Source organism: Medicago sativa, chromosome 7, assembly GCF_051527215.1.
Source record: "Medicago sativa cultivar Bolivia chromosome 7, Bolivia_mono, whole genome shotgun sequence".
NCBI classification, from domain to species: domain Eukaryota; kingdom Viridiplantae; phylum Streptophyta; class Magnoliopsida; order Fabales; family Fabaceae; genus Medicago; species Medicago sativa.
The window spans coordinates 52,896,524-52,915,801 of NC_140755.1; the positions used below are offsets into that span (position 1 = coordinate 52,896,524).

Sequence of the window (19,278 nt, forward strand, 5' to 3'; positions counted from 1 at the left end):
TACACTTTGAGCAAGACTTCTCAATTATTCCATCAGATATGCATTTCTCTTCTCATACATCAGAATCCCTTCTGAGATGGATGGTTCTTAAGCTTGGTTATGATTGACAGTGCTATTGGTGGATGGAATAGGCTGATTAGGTAGTGTTTAAACAGATTTTGTGTTGGTAAATTGAGGTTCAGGATTTGTTCTAGGTGTTGAAAATGTAAGACACAGGAATGATGTAGAGACTTATGTTCGAATCAAACCATTGTCTGGGTTGATGAAGGTATTCGGTTCAAGATCTTGTTCGTTGTTGGTTGGAGGTTCTTGTATAATTTCCGGTTCTGGAATAAGTGCAGCTGCTTCTGCAGATTCAAAAATTGACAGGTTCTTTGGTGGAGTTTGGATGATAATAGAGATATGTTTAGATGTAGGTTTTCTTTTAGATCTTGGCTTAGATGGATGTTTAGATAATCCACTTTAAAATCTTGCCTTGAGAGCTTCCATCCTGGCTAACAACATTTTTCTATAATTGCTAATATTTTTAATAATAACATTAGAAGCTTTAGCATGTTGCAGAATTTGCATAGATGGAAATTGAATGCCAACTAGAAGCTCTTAATCGAAAGTGCTATCTGGTGTGGGAATGGGTGGTGGTGAAGCATTTTGTTTGAATATGTGAGTTACATCTTTTATTGAGGATACACTTTTAGCGTCTAAGGTATGATTTAGAGGATTGGGATGAGAGAATTTCATCTAAGGTATGATTTATGTGGTTAGGTCAAGGTGGGGATGGGGGTAAAGCATTGACATCCATAATAGTTTCAGAGTTACCTGATGGGTCTGCTGCAACTTCTTGTCTTCCTATTCCTGAAGACTCAATTTGTTCATAAGTAGTCTTATGTATCTCCTTTCCTGTTTCTGGTTGAATGATGACTGGAGGTACTTTGTTCTTTAAACTTGCTTTCAATAGCAGAGTTTCCTCTCTCCAAAGTACTGTATCAATTGCTTTAGGTCCTGTTGAGTTTTCTTGATCTGTAGTATTGTCATCTGCTCTTACAGGATTAGTTGCTTCTGCTTCTGTTTGAACATATTCTTCAGACTGAAAGGTCTTTGGTCATTTCTTAAGAGGCACTTCTTCTTCCTCTTCACCATCTTCTTCATTTACAACTACTGAGACTTGAGTTGGAACCTCTATATCGTTCTTCCTCTTCTTAAAATTCTCTTGTGATGCAGCTTCAGATATGGCTTCTACCTTGACCTTCTCACTCCTTTCGTGAGGTGATTTGATAGTAACAAAGTCTACAATTTCATCATCAGCAGTTTCTCTTACAATGTCCAGTCTTACCCTAGTAGAAGAAATTGCCCTTATTAGCCACTCTTTCAACATGATTCAATGCTTTGATTGATGGTTTAGAAACTACTTTGCCTTTGCCATTCCCCTTAAATTTATTACGCTTTTTGTGTTGCTTTTTGAATTTTCCATTATTGACCGTCATAATGGCCTTTTCTTTGTTCATGTTCTTTTCAATAGTTCTTAACATGGATACATGTTGTGGAAGAGATTTGCCTGTGTCATTCATGAGGAAATTCATGATAAAGTGACTGAAGTTTTCTGACAACAATTGCAAGATAAGATCAATAGCAAGTTCCAGCTCAAGAGGTACACCCAATCTCTTGAGCTTCTCAACATAACCAATCATTTTGAGTACATGAGGTCCTACATGACTTTCTTCTGAAAGCTTAGTTTGGAGAAGGACCTTGGAAACATCAAACCTTTCATGCCTTTCTTGCTCTTGGTAGAGCGTCCTAAGATGTTTGATCATATCAATCACATCCATGTTCTCATGTTGTTTTTGTAGCTCAAAGTCCATGGTTGCATGCTTGATACAGGAAACTTCCAAGCCATCATCAACATGCTTCTTGTAAGCGTCTGTTGGAACACTAGTTAATTCTAGTGAAGAAAATTGGAAAGAAAAACACTATGAAAAAACTAGTGTGTGGGTGTGACTTAAAAATGTCCCACATTGAAGGGTCCCCCAACTAGTAAGTGTTTATATATGGGAAAAGTGACCTTTAAGGGTGTGCCCTTGGGGTACCCAATTTTGTGAACGGGTGAACGCTTAAAAAAATTGATATATATTTTTTTGTCACTTTAAAATGTTAAATTAATTAATTAATTAATTAATTTTTCATTATACGAAAGCGTTACGCGTAACAAATTGATGTGTTACATTCCGACCCGATCCAAACCCGTATCCAGAAGCTTCCGGATATTTCCAATTAAGAAAACACGTTTGCTTGAGGATTAAGCAAACTTAATCCCCAAGTCACGCGTAAAACGCGTTTGCTTAAGGATTAAGCAAACTTAATCCCCAAGTAACTCTGCCTATAAAAGGAGAGCTCGCCCCACTCATTCTTCGAACCAAAATCTCACAGTTGATGCTTCTTGTGCGGTTTTCTCTCTTCTCCCTTTCGATTTTAACAAATCGTTCTTCTTCTTCTACTCCTTTCTGTCCCTTCGGTATTAAGAGTGTTCTTAAGACCATAGTCCCTTGGTCTTAGGTTCATATTCCCTTCGATAATATATGATTCTTCGGAATATAGAGTACTATTAAGATCATATTAAAGAATGATCTTAACAGTATATATATTATTTTAATAATTTTAAGGAGAAATGGTGGTATCACCATATTTGAGTGGTCGTAGTGCCATATTCATGTTTTGGAGAAGTTAGAATGGTGGTAACACCATATTTGAGTGGTCTCAGCACCATATTAATTTGAGTGGTTTCGAATAGAGCGGTTACGTACCGTATCGAGTGGCTCCGATCAAACGATTGAGCCATATTTTTAGGGTGTAATTCTCGAACGATTTATCTACAGTGCAGTAGTTAATCGAACAGTTGTAGCTGGGCTTGTTTTATCCTGGAGGCGGCGTGGTTGATAGTCTACCTTGCACAACTTTGGGTAGTGCCACGAAACGTCTTAAAGAGAGCGACATGGTCGTGACTCAACCTAGTAACAACTTCGGTAGATGATAGAATTTGGAAATTCAAATTTAACAGTTTGGAAATCCAAAAACAACAATTTTAAGATGTTTCGATCTGCTATGTCTACCGAAGAAGTTACATATTGAGGTTAAGTTGTCCCTAGATACATTAAGGATAAATCAAGCTATAGATTTACATCTTTCGAATGAAACGATGAAAACAATAATTTGTTACAAAACAAATTATTAGTTACTAAAAAAATTTGTTTGATGAAAACAATAATTTGTTACAAAACAAATTATTTGTTACAGAACCAAACAAGTTTAGTTTGTTACAAAACATAAAAAATTGTTTGGAGCGGAAAATAAAATAATGCAAGGTTGTTATTTTGTTATGGTGAATTCTAAAAGTGTTTTGTTTTCTTTTAAACATTGATATCACGTACTGGTTTTCAAATCTTTAACAAGAATTGATAAACATATGCATCGATCGTTTTACATAATCCAAACTTGTAAATATGCAATAAGGAAAATAAATGGAATTGTGAAATTCTATTTATGTTTAAGAAAGAATCTGAATTTCAGATTTCTATTGAATAAGACTGAGTTGACTCAGACTTAAAGAGAGACTTGTGTACCATGCACTCTTGTGGAAAAAGATTGCACTTTGATGGTATGTTAAAAATTAAATTCTCCTTCTATGTTATTAGTTGTGTGATTTTAAATATTTGACATATCAAAATTGATCACGAACAAGTGTTTAATTTTAAACTTGAGTAACTTGGACTTAATTCCAAAGTTATATAATTAAACAATTTTATTTATTGCAGTCAAGATATATGAACCAAAAGTTCATATAAATCAGAATTTAGAGAATTGAATCTCTAAACATAATAAATTATGATATGTGTTAATTTGATGACACATAAATTAGAAATGATAAAATGATATTTTTATCATATTTATTGATGACTGTGAATTTTGGAAAATAAAATTGATGTGCTTGAATGTTCAATTTTTATAACGAAAATTGAAATTTATAGAGTACCCAAGTCTAAGAACAAAAATTCTAATTAAGAAATTTTTGAAGAAAAGACAATCCAACTTGTCTTATTTTTTGAACTTGGGATTGTCTGGACTATATTTAGATCCTGGACCCCAAGAGAGTTGAACTCACTAGTAGAGCCTATGAATATGTATTCATCGGGTATGCGATAAATAACGAAACATATAGGTTTTATGACCTAAATGTTAAAGTGATCATAGAATTTAAAAGATGCTGAATTCTATGTAAATATTTACCCCTTTAACTAAAGAATAGTGGGGGCACTAGTGGGGGCTCTAATGGGAGCACGACATTAGTGGGGGCAAAATAAATTTCCCTTTAAAAATTAAGAACTAGTGGGGGCACTATATCTAATCACATTCATGTAATTAGAAATAGTTATGAAAACATCATACAAGATGTTATAGAACCTCAAGGAGGTAAGAAAGCTAAAATTGCTAAAGAGTATGAACTTGGTTTATACATTGGAAGAAGATTCATTATGCCTTAAAGAAGCTATATCCTCATTGGATGTTGAATTATGGCAAGAAGCAATAAACGATGAAATGGATTTTCTAGAGTCTAACAAAACATGACACTTGGTTGACTTGTCTCATAGTTGCAAAACCAATCGGTTGTATTTGGATTTTGGAAAAGGAAACTAAAACCTGATGGTACGGTTGATGAATACAAGGCTTTCCTTGTAGTCAAAGGTTTTAAACAGAGAGAAAAATATAGACTTCTTCGACATTTATTCACCAGTCACGAAAATCATATCCATAAGAGTACTAGTCCCTTTAGCCGCCGTTTATAACTCGATAGTACTCCAAATGGATGTGAAAGTTGCCTTTTTATGGTGAACTAGAAGAACAAGTCTATATGAAACAACCTGAAAAATTTTGCAATTCATGGACAAGAAAACAAGGTCTGTAAGTTAGATAATTATTTGAATGGTCTAAAATAAACTCCTGAGGAATGGCATGAAAAATTTGACATTCTAATGTTATCGAATGAGTATAAAGTGAATGAAAGTGACAAATAATATTTGCACGATCATATGTCTCTATGAAGACGACTTGCTCATATTTGATTTAAAGATTCATGTTATGAATTATGTGAAATCATTGTTTATCAACAACATTGATAAGAAAGACCTAAACAAAAAAAAATTGAAGTAATTCTTGGTTTCAAGATTACTAGATCAGAAAAGATAACTTTTTTGATAAATCTCACAAAGTTGAGAAGATCTTAAAGAAATGTAATTATTTCACCGTAAACTTGCAATCACATATTATGATCCAAGTGTAAGAACACTTGAGATGGAGCTAGAAAAAAGAATATACGAGCATCATTGGCAGCACTTAGCTATGCCACTGAATGTATTAGATCCGACATTGTCGATGTCGTGAAACTCTTGTGCAAGTTTACTAGTAGATGGATGGAAAGCATTGCCATGCTATAGAAAGAGTCATGAGAAGACTATGACTCTAAGATTACTTCACTAGGAGTAACATATTGTACTTAAATGGTACAAGATATAAATTGAACATCTTTCAGATGAATATTTAGCGACTAGTGTTTGCACATTGAGCATCACTAGAGGAGTTGTTTGTTAAAACAAATGATATTGACTCAGTCCACTATGGAATGAATCTGAGATGAGAACACTAGATAAAACTAGTGAAGAAGCAAGTTGGCTAAGATCCTTGCTAGTTGAGATCCCTCTATGGGAAAAACCGTTACCTGCTGTGTTAATTCATTGTGATAGTACCGCGGCTATTGCAAAGATTAAGAATCGTTATTACAATGGTAAGAGACGACAGATAAGGCGAAAACATAGCACGATTAGAGAGTGTATCTCTAAATGGAGCGGTTAGAGTTGATTTTGTACGTACGAATGAAAACTTAGCTGATCCTTTGACGAAAGGACTTAATAGAGAGAAAGTCCAAGAAACATCCAGTAGGATGGGACTAATGCCTATAGCCCACAAGTGATGGTAACCCGACCTACATGACTGGAGATCCCAAGAAATAGGTTCAATGGGTAAAAACAAGTCATGAAGTGGTAGAACATGCTATGAGAGAAAGAATTTAGAAAGCATGATCCTGCAGCGAAAGAAGGATGAGGTAATAGTAACTCTTAATGAGATCTATACTCTATGTTGAGTGGGGTACACAGCTACAGGAGTACCCTTGATAGACTCACCTATACGAATGTGGAACTTAGGCCGATCCTATGGAATTTCGAGGCAGAATTCCTAGAGCATTCGTTAAAACCGGGATACACGTGCAGGGCCTTAAAACGCACGGGCTTTTAGAATACACCTATGAAAAGGTTTGTGTGTGGATTCTATGTCTGAGATAGAGTTCAATGCTGTAAGCAACTCTTGTTAAATCAGAATACCTTCCACTATGCTAAGGTTCAAGTTGTTGGCGACACCTTTGTATATTAGCAAATCTTATGGAAACGTTTTACGTTATTTCTCGAAACCATTTTGAAGTCAAGTGGGGGATTGTTGGAACACTAGTTAATTCTAGTGAAGAAAATTGGAAAGAAAAACACTATGAAAAAACTAGTGTGTGGGTGTGACTTAAAAATGTCCCACATTGAAGGGTCCCCCAACTAGTAAGTGTTTATATATGGGAAAAGTGACCTCTAAGGGTGTGCCCTTGGGGTACCCAATTTTGTGAACGGGTGAACGCTTAAAAAAATTGATATATATTTTTTTGTCACTTTAAAATGTTAAATTAATTAATTAATTAATTAATTTTTCATTATACGAAAGCGTTACGCGTAACAAATTGATGTGTTACATTCCGACCCGATCCAAACCCGTATCCAGAAGCTTCCGGATATTTCCAATTAAGAAAACACGTTTGCTTGAGGATTAAGCAAACTTAATCCCCAAGTCACGCGTAAAACGCGTTTGCTTAAGGATTAAGCAAACTTAATCCCCAAGTAACTCTGCCTATAAAAGGAGAGCTCGCCCCACTCATTCTTCGAACCAAAATCTCACAGTTGATGCTTCTTGTGCGGTTTTCTCTCTTCTCCCTTTCGATTTTAACAAATCGTTCTTCTTCTTCTACTCCTTTCTGTCCCTTCGGTATTAAGAGTGTTCTTAAGACCATAGTCCCTTGGTCTTAGGTTCATATTCCCTTCGATAATATATGATTCTTCGGAATATAGAGTACTATTAAGATCATATTAAAGAATGATCTTAACAGTATATATATTATTTTAATAATTTTAAGGAGAAATGGTGGTATCACCATATTTGAGTGGTCGTAGTGCCATATTCATGTTTTGGAGAAGTTAGAATGGTGGTAACACCATATTTGAGTGGTCTCAGCACCATATTAATTTGAGTGGTTTCGAATAGAGCGGTTACGTACCGTATCGAGTGGCTCCGATCAAACGATTGAGCCATATTTTTAGGGTGTAATTCTCGAACGATTTATCTACAGTGCAGTAGTTAATCGAACAGTTGTAGCTGGGCTTGTTTTATCCTGGAGGCGGCGTGGTTGATAGTCTACCTTGCACAACTTTGGGTAGTGCCACGAAACGTCTTAAAGAGAGCGACATGGTCGTGACTCAACCTAGTAACAACTTCGGTAGATGATAGAATTTGGAAATTCAAATTTAACAGTTTGGAAATCCAAAAACAACAGCGTCCCATTCAGCTCCAGGAGCTGTAGCCGATGGTGCCGTTTCGAAAACTGGCTCATCAAGCACATACAACTTCTTTTCATGTTTTAGGACAATCCTTAGGTTTCAGTGTTAGTCTAAAAAGTTTATTTCAGACAGTTTGTCCTTCTCAATGATTGATCGCAAAATGTTGTTTGATGTGTTAGTTGTCATCTACAATTTAAAAATATACAAAATAAGTAACATGAAAATTAAAATATTTATTTTGGTATTTAATTAAATATGATCCACTATTTTATTGAAAACAAATTAACTTCAACATTTGATTCGGAAAATCTCGTTGGAAGATTTTCTAGTGGTTGAAATCCTTATTTCACCTTGTATTGAGATAGAGAAGGTTGATCCCCCAAAACTTAGTTACTTAGGTAGGAACTCAATCTAATTGTATCTTATCCAACTTTCAAATAATTTTGGGGGAGTAACTCTTACTCTAATCTATTTGGGGGAGTAACTCTTACTCTAATCTTCCCAATAATTGCTTCTAAATTTATTGTAATCTTATTAAAATTTCTTTAGTTAAGTTAACGTGTTGCAATTAAATTAACGTGTTGCAATGTACTTGTATAGAAAGGGTGCTTCACAAAGGCAAACCAGCACAAAATTAAACTTTAAACTTAATATATTACTTTCGAAGGCCGATTTTATTATATTACTTTTGAAGGATATTATTTAGGTTGATGTCATCTAACCACGACTTATATGTCATATATATAACCGCAATCCAGTTATTCAAGAATGCATAAATTTTATAAAGATAAAAATGACATGATTATGACCTCCTAACGATATGACTCTCTCAAACCAATGAGACAATCTAAATTAATCCTATAAACGACCTTGTTTTTCCAAGCATGTCTGAATAATATTACCATATATTCTAAATAAATTACATATGTTCCCAAGGGGAACAATGCTTGGCCAGTGTGCATGCCTTTACGCATGAGCCGGATTAGTCTGCCACCTTTGCTGGGTCGAAACCGGTGCGAAAGCCAAAAAAATAAAAAATAAATTACATTCCCTAAAAAAAAATTACATATGAGAGAAACCCGTTTTACATACGAGGGAGTGGATGAGAAGAGAATGTACATGTAGAATTCAAGAGAGAGACATGACAACATAGTTTTAAAACCCGGCTCGGACCGGCCGGTCGAACTGGTTGAACCGTGAACCGTATGGGTGTCTGGTTCGAGCCACTTATTGGATCGGCTGTGCAATCGAACCGGTGAAACCCGGTGTGACTCAGCCAAAACCAGTAAAAACCGGTGAACCGACGAGTTCAATGAACGGGACCGGTTTAATGTATAACGTAGAAAACAGAAGAAAAAAACGAGAAGAAAGGTGAGAAAATGAGTTCTTGCTATGATTAGCAGTTGTGGTTCATGGTGGATGGAACAGTTAACCCATTTTTTCATATTCATCATTTTGTTGTTTCAGTCATATTAAAAGAAAGATGAAGATAAGAGGAGTAGATCTAATATTTAATTTTTCATTTGTGGTATAGATGGTTGCAAATATAGAAAAGAGGTGTAGTCTTATTTTGGGGTAACAGAGAAGAAGATGAAGGTGTGGTGCAGCAGTGTAGTTTCAATTAGGTTTGACTAGAGTTTGTTTTATTGCTTTTAGATACACAGGATTTTCAATAGTGCTACAATCGGTTCCTTTACTCTTATCTAATCTAATAATAATAACAATTATTAGATCTAATATTTCCCTAAAAATAAATAATAATAATAATAATAATAATAATAATAATAATAATAATAATAATAATAATAATAATAATAATAATAATAATAATAATAATAATTGAACATTTTTATTTAATAATTGTGAAAATTCATTTTACAATATTAGTTCTTGTAAAAGTATAGATGCATTTTAATAGTGAATAATTAGACATTTTGTAACAAATACATCGTAAAATTTTATATGGATATAACTGAAATGAGTCATCCGATTCAATTTTGTTTAACACAAAAACAGATTTGTTATACCGAGTCATATGATCGAGTCATCTGATTCAATTTGGTTTTGTCATGCGCTTCATCTAGTGACCCAATAGTTTAACCAGTGACCCAATACCTTTATGGAGTCGATCACCGGTCTGATTTTTAAAACTATACACCACATACAAACAGTATTTCAAATTTCCAAATAAATTAAATGCTTAATTAGACTTTTGACCCCTTAAATATTTTTCAAGTTTGGTCTCTTCTTCATTCTGTTGCTTTGTGTTAATCAGACGTAGCATACCAGTGGCTTTCTTTATCGTTTTTACATCAAATAGAGAGAGAAGGGAATACGAAGGAACAGAAGAACAAAAGCGAAGGTAAGAAGGAATCAGAATCGCAAGTGGAATGCTGATGTGAACCGCGAATCAAGCTAAGGTTTGTTTATATTTTCTATCTTCTCTGCGTTTTTGGATTATTTGTTGGAGAAATTAAATTTAGGGGACCATTATGAACAAATTAAGGGACAAATAAAGGAACAAAACCTAAACCAGAAACAAGAAAAAGGAACAAATAAACCAGGATCCCTTAAATTAAGTCATTATGGACATTGATCATGTATTCGTATTTTTTTTTTAATAAATGATTTTCTGTTATTTGTTCCAAGAAGCTTCGAGCTTTTCAAGAAGCCTTGAAATTAGTTCCAGTAAAAAAATGAATTAAAACAAACTAATCTTCGCAAGCAAACGAATCTTCCTATTAACAGTCTTAGTTTAGCTCTTGGCATCTAAACTTCATTAGTATTTGCAAACAGTACCGACTCATGGCTAGTGAGATTGCTGAGGTGAAGCCAATCCACTTTTTCAAGATCATCCTTACTGAAAACCTTCTCCAAGGAAAGCTTGTAAGCCTTTAGATTATTTGTTGTTGTTGTTTATCTTTAATTTTATTTTTATAAAGAGCATGTTATTTATGTTTGTATTTGGCTTGAAGAAACACGAGAGGATAGTGCAAACTTTATCATGTCACAAGAACACCTTATGATGCCATATTATAAATGTTTATGTGACATCCTAACAGTAAAACCAGTAATTTCAAATTTAGAGTTAAACTTAGTTTTAGTTGTATATGAAATAGAGCTGTCAATTTTGGTCAAACCTAATGGACTGCACTCCTAAATTACATGAACAATTGATTCATTTTGCCAGTCCGGTTGGTTCACTCGGCTTTATTTTTATGCTTCTTTTAAGAACGTTTCTTTTTAGGCCCCGCAAATATCTCTAAGGCCCTCTAATACAAATAAATAACTCCTGTAATAAACATAATCCGGTAGATAACTACCTGATGAGTATTTAGGGGGCTTAGAGATATTTGGGGCCTAGAGAGAAATTTTATTTATTTATATTTTTTTTGAAAAAATATAATAGATTACTTGTTAAAAATTTGGGCTTAGCCAAACCCAAACTGGTGTGTTTTAGGCTATGAACGGTTTCTGTCAATTTATTCAATTTGTCCCATTTGGCTAGGGGGGTTTGTGTGGAGCTGCCAGTATTTCCTAAAGTAATGTAAAATAATTTGATGAGTTATATAATTCATATTAATATGGTGTAATTAATTGACAGGTGATGCCAAGAAAGTTTGTGGAAAAATATGGAAAAGGTCTACCAAAAGCTATATGTGTAGAGACTCCAAATGGTGCAAAATGGAAATTAAATTTGGTAAAAAGTGATGGCAAGATATGGTTTGAGAAGGGTTGGAAAGAATTTGCAGAGCATCACTCTCTAGCTCATGGCTATCTTCTGCTTTTCAGATATGAAAAAACTTCCAAATTTGAGGTACAAATCTTTGGAAAGAGTGCTTTGGAGATAAACTACTCTATCAAAAAAGTTGAAGCTAAGAAGGTCTCCAATGGTCAAGGAAATAAACCTCCGAATGGTGAAAATCGTAGAGCAGCTCAAAAGAGGAAAGATAACTCCTCCTTTGAATTTCATCAACAATGTGAAATTGGAAGCAGTAGTTGTGTAAAACATGGAAAATCACAGGTGGATGTGCATCAAATTGATAGAATGTCCAAAGGTATACGATTTTACGTCTTCTTCATTGTGTCAGGAAAGCTTCACATTAACATAAATTTATTTGTTTTTGTTCTCTTCATATCATATATTATCATTTTTATTTTCTGGAGTTCGAATTCAATCTGAACAGTTGCAAAACAACTATTAGAATAACTTAATTAGTTGGCATCTATTTTACAATGTTTAAATTTTTAGCAACCTTGAAGATTATCGTCAAATATGTGCCTTAAAATGTTCCAATTTTGCAGGAAAACAAGTTATTACAACTGTTGAGAAAATTACAACTCTTGAAAGAGCAGAGTCTTTCAAAATCTATAATCCATCCTTTGTTGTTGTCATGAGTGCATCATATGTTGAACACCACTTTCTTCCGGTAAGCTGCAAAGAAACATTTGGCTTGTATAATTTAAGTTAGTAGCCAACAGCAATAAAAAAATTTCCACCATATATGATCTTTTTAACATCAACACTTACGATCGAAGGTGTGTTCCTTGTTAGACACATGTCCGTGTCCGATATTGACACATGTGATTACATTTTGTTTATTTAATTATTGAAATTATTACACTTGGTTAAGTGTTGTGTGTGATTTCCGTGTCAGTGCCACATTATGTAGCCAATTGTCACGGTAAAATTGATTTACAGAATTATGCAGTTAAAGATGATCATCACATAGATGTTAATTAACTGAAATATTATAGGAAACAATCTAGCAAAGTAACATCATGATAAAATCTGATTCCCAGTCTTTTGATCACCAAAAATAAAAATAAAAACACCCCAGTCTTTTCATTCATCAACATTTACATTTTCTATTGTTTGGCAGAATATACCATCCTTGTTTTGTAAGACACACTTTGATTTGAATAAGAAGAGAGGAAATATTCAATTTCAGGTGTTGAATGGGAGAGTTTGGTCTGCTAGGTATTCTATCAGGATGTGCGCTAAAGGACTAAAATTTGAACTCACAAGTGGATGGAAGGCATTTGCAAAGGACAATAACTTGAAAGTTGGTGATGTTTGCAAATTTGAGCTCATCTCTAGCACTACACTTACCTTCATTGTTCATATCTTTAGAGAGGAAGACAATGACAACACAAATTGTTTAACATTTCAAAGTAGGATCAATTGATTTAATTTTCATTTCATCTTATTTATTTTTCTCATATACAAATGTTAAATTTAATATTTGATCTTCGCAGATTCTTCCCAAATGAAAGGAGAAGCTACTCAACGATATTGAAAGGGATGGATATATCATCACTACTACCAAATCACCACCACCACTAAAGAGTTGGTTCTAGTAATTGTTTAAGGAATACTGACAAAAGAAAACACTACTAGGAAATTCAATTTCCCAAATTACTATTTTCAATTTATAGACTTATTTGATGATATATGCTCTTTATTTGAATGAATGTTATGCTTCTTCCTATGATATTAACTTTTTGGGTGTTATATTTTAACGGATTCATCTAAAGTGAGAAATATTAACCATTAAATAATAAATTAAAAATATATGTACATCATAACCATAACTCGTAACTTTTTGAGACTTGGACGACCTAAACGACGATAAAGAATACTTGGGGATTCTGTAGTAGACGAGGATGCAATTGTAGATGAAGACTGAAGGTAGTAAAGTCCATGTGACTCAAAGCCTATACCAATCATTTGCTTCATACTCCGATTCTGTATAACAAAAGAATCATAAGTGAAATTTATAGAGCAAATACCTCTTTGTCAAACGGCTAACATAAATCAAATTGAACGGACAGTTGGAAACGAAAAAAACATAGTCAAGATTTAAAGATGAGGGATTATAGGTTGGGTTAATTTTGATAAAAGAGATGGATTACCAACCACATGGCCAGAAGTTCCAGAGTCCAAAATCCAAGGGCCAATAGATGATGATTGGGAGAGACAGACCGTAGAATTACCCGTGTGAGCAATTGTTGCCAATGATGAGGCTTGTGAAGCCTTAAACTGCATGTATGACTTGTACTCCTCATCAGATGTGACATTGTTTTTGTTGTTTCCATTATCAATAGACTAAGCCACATTCACCGATTTTTCTTGGAAGCCAATAATGGAGTACCACTAATCTTCATAATAACTAAAGTGTTTACAATAAGTACATTGAGGGCGATCACCACCACGACCTCCCCTATGACCACGGCCGCGTCCTCCACGACCTGCAAAATTTGAAACAAATGCATAAGATTCCATGTCGGTTTGAGACCCGTTCCCACCTGATCCTTTCAGACTAGGAAGGCGTATGAGGCGCCTGATGAGATCCTCTTCCGAGGGAATATCTGATGCAGAAAGAATATTGCTTCTAGCTGACTCATACTTTTCATGAAGACCGTGAAGGACATAAACCATGCAAACATTATCTAATTTCTCAAGCATCTTCTTTGGGTCGTTATCGGTCACAAGGAGCTTGAACTCAGTTACGGCTGACTGAGCGTTATTAGCATAAGTCTTGATGTTATCTTTTGTCATCGGCAGGGTGGCTATATTATGAATCACACCATAAAGACATTGGATATCTTTAGAATAGACATTCTTAGCTTTTTGCCAAATATAATAACAAGTGGTGTACAAGCGATAATGGACCATCAAGGAGGGCTCAATGGTTTGCCACAAAAGAGAGATAAATTGATAATCATCTTGCTCCCATTCATCACACAAATCTTTTTTCAATTTCTGAGGACTCTTAGTGAGGTTATTTGAGAGCTTTTGTCCAAGAAACCACATGTTAACTGTAGCCAACCAATTGAGATAAGTATCACCATTTAGCTTCTTTGACGTTAGAGGGGTTGCCAGAGAAAACATAAGATACAAGACTCTTAGCAGAGGATTCAACCTTATATGATGTTGAAGTCATCTTTGACAGCACTTCGGTGTAAGGCGGATCAAGGACAAATTTAGAACAGTGCAAAAAATTGTTCACAAATCACCAAAATAGAGAAAAAAAAACAGCGGAAACGTGGAACCTACCGTCCAAACTCAGTCAAAGAAGGATTTACTATCAGATGTTGTGTAACACCTAGGGACAGCGGTATAGATCAACCAACGGGACAACTAGGTTTGTGACTTGACGGCTAGGATTTTGAGATTTTAGACTTGCTCTTAGGCCCACTGATCGCGAGCTCTGGTTCCAAATTGAGAACAAGATTTTTGGTGCTGAATTACTTGAGAGATTAGATCTCAGCCTTTTGTATCTATAATAAGAATATGTACAAAGTAAATCCCATGATCATAAGGGAGTAAATCTACCCTTTTGAGTTTTTTCTTTGTCCCTATTTAGAAGACCCTTTTAAATTTTCAAAGTACATTAATTATTTCTTCACCAATATACCCCTATTTATTTTACATATTTTTCTTTAATATGTAATAAATACTTTTGGAAACATTGACAATCCCTCTCTCCTAAAGGGTAAATTTGTAAAACATTAGCAATTGTCTAAAAATTTAATATAATAATCAACTTTCATAATTCCCGAGTTTTTCACAAAAGGGTTCTTATATTTTGGGACGGAGGTAGTATTTATAAGGAAATGAATATTATATAAATAAAGAGATAATATATCAGTCAATGATACTATTTATTACGCATATCTCAACGGTACATATTTATCATTATTTTTTTCTCTTTGAACATATTTACCATAAAAAAATACATTAATACGTATGCGTTTAATAGATATTATTGTTTTAATATGTATTAATATAGCATTAATTGTCCTCGCGACCTTAGCTCACTTGGTAAGGGATAATGCATTATGTATGCAGGGGTCAGGGTTCGAACCCCGGACACCCCACTATTTCACCATGTGAATTTCTCCAGCCGTTAGGCTACTTGACCCAAAAAAAAAAATATAGCACTAAACCATCCCACACCCCCCCCCCCCCCCCCCCCCCGTCTCATTTTAATAGTCGTTTTAGAGTCGTGTGCGGTTCTTAAAAATAGTTGAGTTTACTTTAATGGTAAAATTGATATAGTTTACTAAAACACTTTTATTAATTGTAGTTGGTGAAATAGTTCAGTATTGTAACACCCATACCAGACGTATCTAGAAAGTCTGGCACGTGTGTTAATATTAGTACTGGATACATTAAAATGTGCAACATAAAAATTTTACGAATGAATAATATTTACATCAAGTCACGTTCGTATAAATCATAATACCATACAACTCATCCATACATAAAAATACATCCTTGATGTCCATAACGTCCTGCAGCTTTACGAACGAACCCTTGAAGTAATATCCATCCGGCTCCAAGCATGCATAATCATCCTGTTTATCTGAAACAAATAAGGATTGGGATGAGACATAATGTCTCAGTGAGTTCCCCTAAATCCTAGGCTATAGGCAACCTCAAGGGGAAACCTACGGTCACCACGTGTCTACATTACAACCTGGCGGTTGATTATACGTGTGTGGGGACTTGCATACTCAGACGGGAGTGCATACTAGAGCCGTCATAGTCTTTCCTCACTTGTTATAGGCTTCACTTCCTATACATGTCATGGCGGTCGAGGGGGGGAAAATCTAAGACCGCATAGCCAAGTATACGATCTACGTATCAAGGCCTAAACTAACATAATCATGACATAAATCTAACCCAGACGATTAGGGGAACCTAAGTTCGTCACGGTTTCATATTCTTTACTTGTTCTATCCATAACTTGCTCTTGTTCTTGTTCTTAAACATAATCATACATGGGCTCGTCCATGAGCTTAAACATAATCATAATAAACATAAACGTATCTAAGTTCATTCATAGGTTAGCGTTGAACAATCAGTTATTATCTTGATTCATTTTACGGATAGTCCCGAGTGGAGTAACCCCGAGATCAATCCCATACATGACCGATGTACGTACATCGGACTCCCTCGGTGTCGTGCGGGTCCCTTGCGGCTTAAACCGTTCCCCTTAGGTCGAGAACCTCCCGTATCCCCCTGGCGTGGATAACAAGAGACACGAGCACCTACGTCTTGTTTACTCAGTGACATGCGGGTCCCTTACGGCTTGAATCGTTCTCATTACGAGAACCCCTTGTATCCCCCTGATGTGGATAGCAAGAGACATGTCACCTACACATATTAATCATGGTCTTGTCTTTCGTATAGGTTAAACCTAATTATGCATACATGTTTACCTCGGAACCTTAATCGATCCGATTAATGGTAATATCATACTTGTTCATGCTTGTAATATCTTATTCATAGAGGAGAGATAAACTATCCTATCCACATCTCAACATACTTGTCCTATCATTCTCGATCATATGCGAACATAATATACTTCGCATCTTGACATCCTAGAATTCTTGCTAAGCTTGCTAGTTCTCGACTACTATGTCGAGGCTCTAAGTTATTCCCTTTCTTAGTGCTTACTACCCGAATAATATCGACTTAAACTCTTTTGATTCACTCTTGCCATTCATGTTAAGATTGCCATGATTTTGATTCAAAGATCAATGGATGATGTGTACAGATTTTTCATTAATTTCCAAAGACCGAATGTGCCGAAACCCGAATTCCAAGCCGTTTATAAGTTCTAAGATTCGATAAAACCATATATGTTCCAGTAGAAAAACAAATGAAAACAGTACAAGAATACACCGAAACGATCGCTACGGACCCCCACGCGACTGCCCCCAAGCACCCGAGCGCAGAACAACGCGAACGTTGTCCTGTCTGGGGCGCCTGGCGCCAGGAGTAGGGCGCCTAGCGCTGGCTCCCTGTGTGTGGGCGCCTAGCGCCCTTGTACAGGCGCAGCGCTGCGAATTTTCGCGTTTTCGGTGCTTTCGGCTACGGGTTTTCGCCATTTTCGACCCAAAATTCGACCAATTGGACCCTGTAATGCACCCATACATCCAACAACATATATAGCTTCATTTAAACATATCTCATGGCAATTTTAACATCCAATTGACAAGAATTTATCAAAAGTACAATTAGGGTTCTAAATCCCTCATAAACATAAATCAATCCTTTAAACATGAAATTACACAACCCAAAGGATGGTAATCTATCTATGGAACTCACCTTAACATATTCCTTGTGATTCCTCAAGCTCCAAGCTTTCCCCAAGTTTAAACCCTAGCCCAAAATCCAAGTTCAATCCTTTCTCTTTGTTGTTTCTTTCTCATGAAGCTTCTAAGATCCTTGCTTGATCACCATTTGCATGATTTTGGGAAGCTTTGATGGTCCAGAGAGGGAGAGATGGGGCGGCCTTATAGAGAGAAGGAGGAGAGAATTCTCTTCTCTTAACCTAGAGAGAGAAAGAGAAGTGGAAATGAGAGATTTTGGTGCCAACATCACTTATATACTCCCTTGCGCGCAATTACTTAAATGCCCTTCCGTCTTAGCACGTGTTTGCCTAACACTGATACATACATCCGTACCTGACTAATATTACATACTATTAGCTTCCCTCGTACTTAACATTTTTGCCATACTCACTTTCCATGAACCTGAGTCATCTGATACATTTAACAGGTAAAATTTCCATTAGCTGACGAGCGGGATGTTACACTCTACCCCCCTTAAAGAAATTTCGTCCTCGAAATTTAAAGACCAACTACCAATCCTCATGACAAAAATCTTATCATCTATAGTCTGAATCAAACATCTTTCCATTCATACATATCCAAAGGGTTTAACGCATCATGTCCTCCTCTTGTTCTTAACCCACATGTAACTGAACATAACCTTCTTGATCTTAATATCACTCAACTTAGAGTTATCTTAGTATATCATGACTTGGAACTTACCTTGCTACACATAACTCCTTGTCTCAGACTCGCACCTTACTCACTTAACATAAATCAGTCATAAAGGTATCTTATCATAAACATGAACACTCAGGATTTGCCTTTTAACTGAAATCCTACCAGAAACCAGGTTTGCCCTGCAGTGCTTACTTGTAACTTTAAAACATCTTTTCATACATACATAATCTTATCGGTTAAACATATAATTCATACATCAGTTTACTTATTGTACTTTGAGACATGTGCCTCATTCTGACATTACTTATCCTGACAATTCTACGAATCTCTTGTCTCTTTTTAGAGTCTTAAGAAATCTTCTGATCTCATAACTATTCTCTTAGCATTCGAATTCATGGCAACTCATATAACTTATCATGGAGAAGTAAAATTTATATGCACCGCTACTTCTGACATTCATCAACCCATCTTGTAACTTACATGCTCTTAAACTTCCGACTTAGACCTCTTGCATTTGAATACTTTTAACATATACTTGTGCACCTCGTAAAACTTTGTTGTTCACTTCAACACCTTTTTCTCTCCATAGCATTCGCTTACTTTCAATTGTCACTTCTTGTTAAATAATAACGATACTCGTTCTAACACTTTGCTTTAAGAAATTTTCTAAACATCAGTATTCAGATTCTTGGAACGAATAGAGGCATAACCTTTTAAAAGAATTTTGGTGAGAAAATATCATGTTAAAAACAATTTCGTTTCCAAGTTTCTCAATACC

The 19,278-nt window shown here is 35.3% G+C and overlaps 1 protein-coding gene and 1 long non-coding RNA gene across 2 annotated transcripts; one reads left to right on the top strand and one right to left on the bottom strand.

Annotated features, from left to right (window-relative positions):
* Window positions 1-10,496: 10,496 nt before the first annotated feature.
* LOC146906701 (B3 domain-containing transcription factor VRN1-like) lies at window positions 10,497-13,130 on the top strand. Its single transcript, XM_085728941.1, has 5 exons — window positions 10,497-10,577; window positions 11,296-11,749; window positions 11,997-12,121; window positions 12,575-12,866; window positions 12,951-13,130. Exons 1-5 carry the CDS (start codon window positions 10,497-10,499, stop codon window positions 12,989-12,991), a joined length of 993 nt encoding a protein of 330 aa, XP_085585067.1. The 3' UTR covers window positions 12,992-13,130.
* A 2,747-nt stretch (window positions 13,131-15,877) lies between these two features.
* LOC146906702 (uncharacterized) lies at window positions 15,878-19,161 on the bottom strand. The gene is made up of 2 exons (XR_015018200.1): window positions 17,815-19,161; window positions 15,878-16,063 (listed from the first exon to the last, which is right to left on the bottom strand). It is a non-coding gene; the product is annotated as an uncharacterized LOC146906702 (long non-coding RNA).
* Between the last annotated feature and the right edge of the window lie 117 nt (window positions 19,162-19,278).

Bases quoted from the DNA above. Each gene is read 5' to 3' on its own strand.
- LOC146906701 (XM_085728941.1), top strand. From the start codon at position 10,497: ATGGCTAGTGAGATTGCTGAGGTGAAGCCAATCCACTTTTTCAAGATC. The intron at 11,750-11,996 runs GTATACGATTTT...CCAATTTTGCAG, and splicing joins AATTGATAGAATGTCCAAAG to GAAAACAAGTTATTACAACT. The intron at 12,867-12,950 runs GTAGGATCAATT...TGATCTTCGCAG, and splicing joins AAATTGTTTAACATTTCAAA to ATTCTTCCCAAATGAAAGGA.